This window comes from Clupea harengus, chromosome 22, assembly GCF_900700415.2.
Source record: "Clupea harengus chromosome 22, Ch_v2.0.2, whole genome shotgun sequence".
Classification (NCBI taxonomy): Eukaryota; Metazoa; Chordata; class Actinopteri; order Clupeiformes; family Clupeidae; genus Clupea; species Clupea harengus.
The window spans coordinates 2,965,960-2,972,810 of record NC_045173.1 but is presented as its reverse complement, the minus strand read 5'-3'; the positions used below and the strand labels follow the sequence as shown (position 1 = coordinate 2,972,810).

Here is a 6,851-nt window from a genome sequence, read left to right as displayed (position 1 = left end):
TAATTATGTTGTTGATGCATCGGTCATATAGCCTAGTGTTCGCAGTGTTTCTCAGGCGAAGAAGTGCAAGAGACCTGTTGCAACGTCACAAACGTAACTCTCCTTTTTTGGGAAAGCCCGTCACATCCTCTGGCCATGTATGGGCACAAAGATGACACGCAGCGGGGAATCCTCAAACCGGAGACGGTGAATGGGGAGGAGGAACCATCGCTCAGCCCAAGAGTATATAAGGAGCCAGAAGGGAAGCCGTTGGTGTGAAATTCACAGCAGCAGATAGCAAAGAAGCTCTGGACATCGCGCAGCACTCAGAAGAGAAGGGAATCCCTTTTTATTTACATTCTCTCAAAGCACGTCGACTGCCTTCTCGGACTTACATACGCAACATTTGCAGCGTGAAGAAGGACACTGTTGTGGTATATCATCCGTGGTGCACAAAATAGGTTGACTTCATATTTGGACTTCAGTCTTGTAAACATGCTTAACAACATGGATTTGAACTCTCAAGACTCATACTACCTCCATTTCGAAAACTCCTCTCTTGGAAGGGAAGCTAATGGAGAAAAGGATAATCAGGATATGTTTGGAGATGCTGACAGCGCAGCACCTGCTCCTTTCGCAACTGGTAAGTTCACTGCTGCAGTATAATCTGTTGCTGTTCAGTCAAATATTGCTGTTCATTTGCAAAAGCAATTTAAGTGGTGTGATTGCTTGTGCTTTAAATGTAGTGGCATTGGAGTTCTTTTGTGATTTAATTCAAATGGAGAATGGTGAATTTGCCTATTGAATGTTTTTTTAGGATTATGTAACAAACGCATCATATGCATTTGCATTCATTTTATGATAGTGTAATGACACAAAGTTTTTTTTTTCTGTCTTTTTAGGAGGGACACTTGTTACCCCCAAAACGGAACCTACAAATTCAGATTTTCTTTATAACCCTTGTGACGGCGCAAAAGGTGGCTACGCTTCCTCCCTTGCCTACTCTGGCAGCTTCTATGTTGAGACATCTCAGGGCGCATCGTGCAGCACGGAGACTCTCCTCAACATGATCACCGAGATTGTCGGTATTTCAACTACGCCTTTAACTGAGGTGCAGCTGCAAAGCGGGACTGGGACGTCGTACACCACCAGCCCACCTTCGATGGAGAACACAAGCGGCGGTTTTAGCGACGCAGGGGTCCAGAGGCAAGCGCCCGCTTGCACCACTACCCCGCCCCTTTTCTCCCCGGGGAATATGTGTCAAACGTTCTCCGACGCGCAGACCAGCACACAAGCTCCTGAGGCAACCTCCACTCAGTTAAACTTTTCCCTTCCCACACCAGTTGTGAGTCAAAAGCCATCCGAACCTCAGTCTGAAACAGCTTCGTTCCCAGTGGTTGTGAAGAACGAATTCGAAAGCAGTTGCTATGAGTGGGGCGCCTTTAATAAAACTGACACCTACTTGGACGCGGGGTTTCAGTCGGAGACATTTCCGATGTCTAGTGATTTCCCACCTGATCAAGTCGATGTGAAGGAACTTCTGGACACGTTCTCCCCTATTTGCCCAAACCCAGACATGGAGTTCAAAGTAGAGAGTGTAATTAAGCAGGAGCAGTGTTTCACGGATACATGCTCACAAAGTTTCAGCACCCCACTTTTTAGTTACCCCTCCCCAGCTATTGATCTCTCAACCAATAATCTTCTGAAACCGACTATATTTCCAAATATTGAGCTGCAGCCCCTGTCGAGTCAGTGCGACACTTCATACACATCTTCCACTATTGACTCTATTTTGTATTCCTCGTTGCTGCCTGAGTCTTTTAATCAGACCTACACCCGCCCGCAAAAGGCCCCCCGTATGAAGAAAACTCCTGGTTCCTCCACTGGCCCAGCCAAAGAAAAGCCTTTCACTTGCCCTATGGAAAACTGTGATCGACGCTTCTCCAGGTCTGATGAGCTCAACAGGCACATTCGCATCCACACTGGACACAAACCCTTTCAGTGCCGCATCTGTTTACGCAGCTTTAGTCGAAGCGATCACCTGACAACCCACACCCGGACTCACACGGGAGAGAAGCCATTCTCCTGCGACGTATGCGGCAAACGATTTGCCAGGAGCGACGAGAGGAAACGCCATGGACGTGTTCATCTTAAACAGAAAGAGAAGATGGAACTGAAGCCTCAAGTGATTAGCGCATGGCCATTTACTCTACCCGAAGGCATTTGAGGTGCTCATTAAAATGCGCTTTAAATTGGCTTTATGTCAAATCTTTCCGTCTTGGAAGATTCAGCCCGTGTAAACAGCTGGTCACTGATCGATGTCTGTGCGGTGTGGCATGGTTCCAAGAGACCCGGCTTTAGTGTCTAAGGCCTGAAAGAAGTCAGAAAAGACAGAATGAAACAGTATGCTTTAAATGCGACTGACTTTAGGGGAAGTGCCTGTTCGACCCCTACTTACAAAGTGCTGCTGAACCCCTATGCAACAAATGCATAAATTGATTGTAAAAGACTTCCAAGTGTCCATGCAGACAACCCGGTATTCCAAACGATTTCACCAGTTTGCAAGGGAACGCAGCAGCAGAACAGAACATTGAGTGGTCTAGTACTTTCAGTGCTGGACAGCTCCAAACACTACACAAAAGCCTAAAGCGGTACTACACCGAAGAGCTGGAATGTATTGCACTTACAGTAACTACACTGAGATGTCCACTTTCAAATTGAGAGTCTTTTATGCTTCTGAGGCTTTTATATACCATCGCTGCCAGCAGTTATGCTTCTTTGAAATGCATGTTTATATGTTCAGTATTATTGATTAAGAAACGATCACAACGTGGTCCCTACAGGAGGCGGAGGAAATGATACTGACCTCCTTTTATAACATGAATGTAAGATATGTTGGCGTGACTACAAAGCTATTCATTTGTGCCAAGGTTTCCAGATTTATTTTGTTTGTTTTCTGTTCAAATGCTTTTTAATAGTTATTGTGTTGTTCTTAATAATGGCAAAATAATTAATTGTGTAGGACGTACGTGGATAATACGTGGATAAAATAAATATATTTGTATGACTATATTTAATTTGTATTTTTATAAATGTGTATCTATATTTCCACAACAACTGTTCTTGTTGATTTTTTAAAGATATACTGAATTTCTAAACTTACTCACGATGTTCTCGTGTGAAAGGTTTTTTGCGAGGCCTCAGGAAAGTGGTTAATCTATTTAACTACAATTCCAGAAAATAGCTGATGTCCCTGCTGTATAATACCAGACCTGTGACTGGTTTCAAACATTTTCTGTCAAAAAAGGAGTTGGAAAGTATCCGGTATGAACAGAGACTAACATGACATCATTTAAGAATTGAACATGTTGAATCACAATATATGTATATATTTTGAATTACAATAAGTTGTAGTTTGTGACAACTGGCTGTCCAAGCCAGAACATTTGCAGTTGAGTAACCAGGTAGCACACATTGCTGCGATTTCCTGTACCTCTTTTATAGATGACACATGACCTATTTGAAAAGGCATCCTGACTAAACTGAAATGTGCTTCAACATAATGGAATGTCTTTAATTGAGATTGTCAAGAACAATCAGGGTAAAACAAAGATAATGTGAACATGCCTTAAGTTATATTAACTGCTCGGACATTTTGTATATATTCACACTGTTTATACAGAATACTTTGAATGAGCATTTGATGTTGTTATTTTTATGACAAATGTTTATGAATAAAACCTTTTGTTTTCTTGAACCACTCCCAATGTGCTTTGTTGAATATCTACACTGACACAGTAGAAGAAAAAAAAAAACACTCAAGGGAAAACTAGAAATGGTGGCTACTTCTAAGGCACTATGCCATCTCCATTCTCTCAAGTGGTCTTCCATTTGATAGCTGCCATCTCATACCCCATCTTATCCAGTGGCTTAGCTAGACAAGTCAAAGTGTATTTCGACAATATATAGACAATTCTTTACTCAAAGGGTAGAACTGTTACGGTTCAACTAGTAATATTGAAGATTTAAAGACTAAAGATGAAAGAAGTTCCTATGAAGATGTCACTCACTCTGCCTGATACCTAGCAGCCTGTAATGGAACACAACCACCACTTTGAGTTGATGAATAGTCTAATGTTGCCCCAGGAGCTTAATTGTGACCATGCAGTGTGAAAACAAAGGTGGTAGTCCCTTGTTGTTGCCTGATTTGAATGAGTGAGAATAAAAACACATGTGCGTGTGACCTGATCCTTTCCCTGCACCGGGAGTGAAAGGCGGCAGATAGAGATCCTTTGTTTTCTGCACTGTGGCTGAAGGAGATCAGCTTAAATGAGAAGCCTCATTAGCAACACATTATGTAGTTAGAGCGCTGATGTCCCCGCTGCTGTGGTCCTGCCGGTTCCTCCATGCCAACCTCCTCGTTGCCCCACTTATTCATATGTACATCTGATATACACTTCCCACAAACAGAACCTCTTTCTCTCTTTCTCTTTCTCTTTCCCTTTCTTTCTTTCTTTGTCCCTTTCTGTCCTTGTCTCCTGTGTGTGAGAGAGATGGGGAGCTGTCAGTGGAGGCTTGGCTCAGCTTCCCTGGTTGTCTCGCCTGGTCTCCAGGCTGCTACAATCTGTCGCCGAGAGGCAAGCAGCAGCACCAGGAACTCCATGGTGCGCAGTTCTGTACGTAGGACGCCCGTGAGGACATGTGACGCAGCCTGTTGGCAGAACATCGGCCAAGGCCCACGCCAATGCGTAAGAGAGCCGGCACTGTCCGTCTCAGTGACACCACCCTGACCATGTGATCACAGTGGGCCCGCCACCTGAGCTCATGGGGCAGAGAGCATTAGTGTATGGTGGTGATACTCTTATGGGATACTATCAAAAAAGCACTTCTCCCTTTATCTCTGGAGAACATGTTACTACAGGGCCAAGCAGAAACCTGTACAATAGAAATGGCCTCTTGTTGCAACAAAAATACTTCAAAAAGAACAAATGGGTAACCCCAAAATGGCTCTGGTGAGAACCCTTGATTTGAAAGAGTACAGTTGCTATTATAGTCCTCGTACAGTGGTCACTGGAAAGTAAGTGAGATGGTAATGTACTGGGATGCCAGGCAGCTGCATTGACCATATCATGGCACTTGATTTCTGAAGCATTGTTAAACTATGGCACTAGCTTGCGCAGCTCACACTTACACATATGCAAAGAATAATGTTCGCAGCCAGCATTTGGTATGGTATGGCACTAACTCTGTAACCCTGACCACCTAATGGAAGTGAATGAGTGCACTCCATGGCAGAGAACACACCTATTGCTTTGGGGAATGGGGGTTACAAAAGTAGGGACAGCTGCATTAAAACATTTTTTGGAGAAGTTTTAAGTATTAATGATAGAAATCACTGAATCCAACTAATTGATCAGTAAATCGAGGCGCTCCATGGCAGAGAACACACCTATTGCTTTGGGGAATGGGGGTTACAAAAGTAGGGACAGCTGCATTAAAACATTTTTTGGAGAAGTTTTAAGTATTAATGATAGAAATCACTGAATCCAACTAATTGATCAGTAAATCGAGGCGCTTGTCTCAACCTTCAGTACAGTGTAGCACATACATGTAGAGAGGAAACTAATCGCGGTCCAGACCCCTCACCCTCACCTCAAACAGCATTGCAATAGCAGACTACTTGTTCAAATCCTCCGACCAGCAGTCGATGTTATTTTGGGCAGTGGATTAACAGGGGAGACTTTTGTTTGTCTGTTTCAAAGTAAATTGCATAATTAATATTTGTAGTTTAATAAATCAACAGGCTGTTCATCTGTGCTGTACATCATTTCTGGCTAAAGATAAAAACACACTCCGTGAAAAATAGTAGAGGATTATGAGGCGACCACCCGACCCACAGTCACAGCACAGACCTAGTTGTTAAGCCCCATCCGGTCCTTCAGGAAGATGTATTTTCCTTGAGACACTGTTAATATGGAAAGTAAATTAATTATGAGTGCAGTATAAAGTGGGATGTCGTCGCAAATGTCAATTCCTCGCATCGACTGTTTGTTTTCCTGTAATTGCGAAAGTCCAGCGTTTAGTGTGTAAGTCGAAGGTCTTGTTAAGTGTGGAGAATGGTTATATGGATTTCAAGTGTGCCCTAATAATCAGAGTCGCACTTTAGACAGTCTGTATTGCGGCACGGCCGCTCTAGATTGATCCGTTCTAGCGTAATCACTGCGTGATTTTATCCCCCATTGCAACGATGTGCAGTCGGCTCTGGTCCTTGGGTGGGCCTCGTAATCAGGCTGCATAATCACACGGTTCTAATGGCAATCAACCGCAGCGGATTAATTCCTCGCAATGACGGGAGCTAGACGGGCCAAGGTCTGATCCTTCAGCGGGGTGTAGGTGTTTTGGAGAGTCCAGGTGATTAAGACAAGAATGGCGAGGTAAAGGAGCTCGTTATGCAAACATTTGAGTACCTTATTTTCACCATTGTTCGGAAAATGAATTTCTTCATTAGTATTACCAGTCAGGACAGATACTATTGAACAACTTTCCATGGAGTTTTTCATCCATGTTAAATTACAAGTAAACCTCTGCGGGTCAAGGAGTCTAGTCTAGAGCTGTCTTCCTCTGCGCAATATTGCTATGGCAACAAAGTCAAAGGTGTCGAGTTGCATCCAAACGGAATGGAGAGAGGTGAACGTTTTGAGTGAGATAAATCGCTTCAAACCAATTCAATCACACTGTAGTACAATTCGGCCCTGTCCTTGATGGGAACGATTGAGGCAAAGGGTCTTGTATAAGACCCCCAGAGTACATCTCAGCAATGTCCATGATGATGAAGATCTACACTGTTGAACCAAGCAGAATTCAGAACCTGA

At 43.5% G+C, this 6,851-nt stretch overlaps 1 protein-coding gene across 1 annotated transcript; it reads left to right on the top strand.

Moving 5' to 3' along the window:
- Nucleotides 1-250: 250 nt before the first annotated feature.
- On the top strand, nucleotides 251-3,736 carry LOC105904041 (early growth response protein 1-B). Its single transcript, XM_012831868.2, has 2 exons — nucleotides 251-622; nucleotides 882-3,736. Exons 1-2 carry the CDS (start codon nucleotides 475-477, stop codon nucleotides 2,204-2,206), a joined length of 1,473 nt encoding a protein of 490 aa, XP_012687322.1. The 5' UTR covers nucleotides 251-474; the 3' UTR covers nucleotides 2,207-3,736.
- Nucleotides 3,737-6,851: the final 3,115 nt, after the last annotated feature.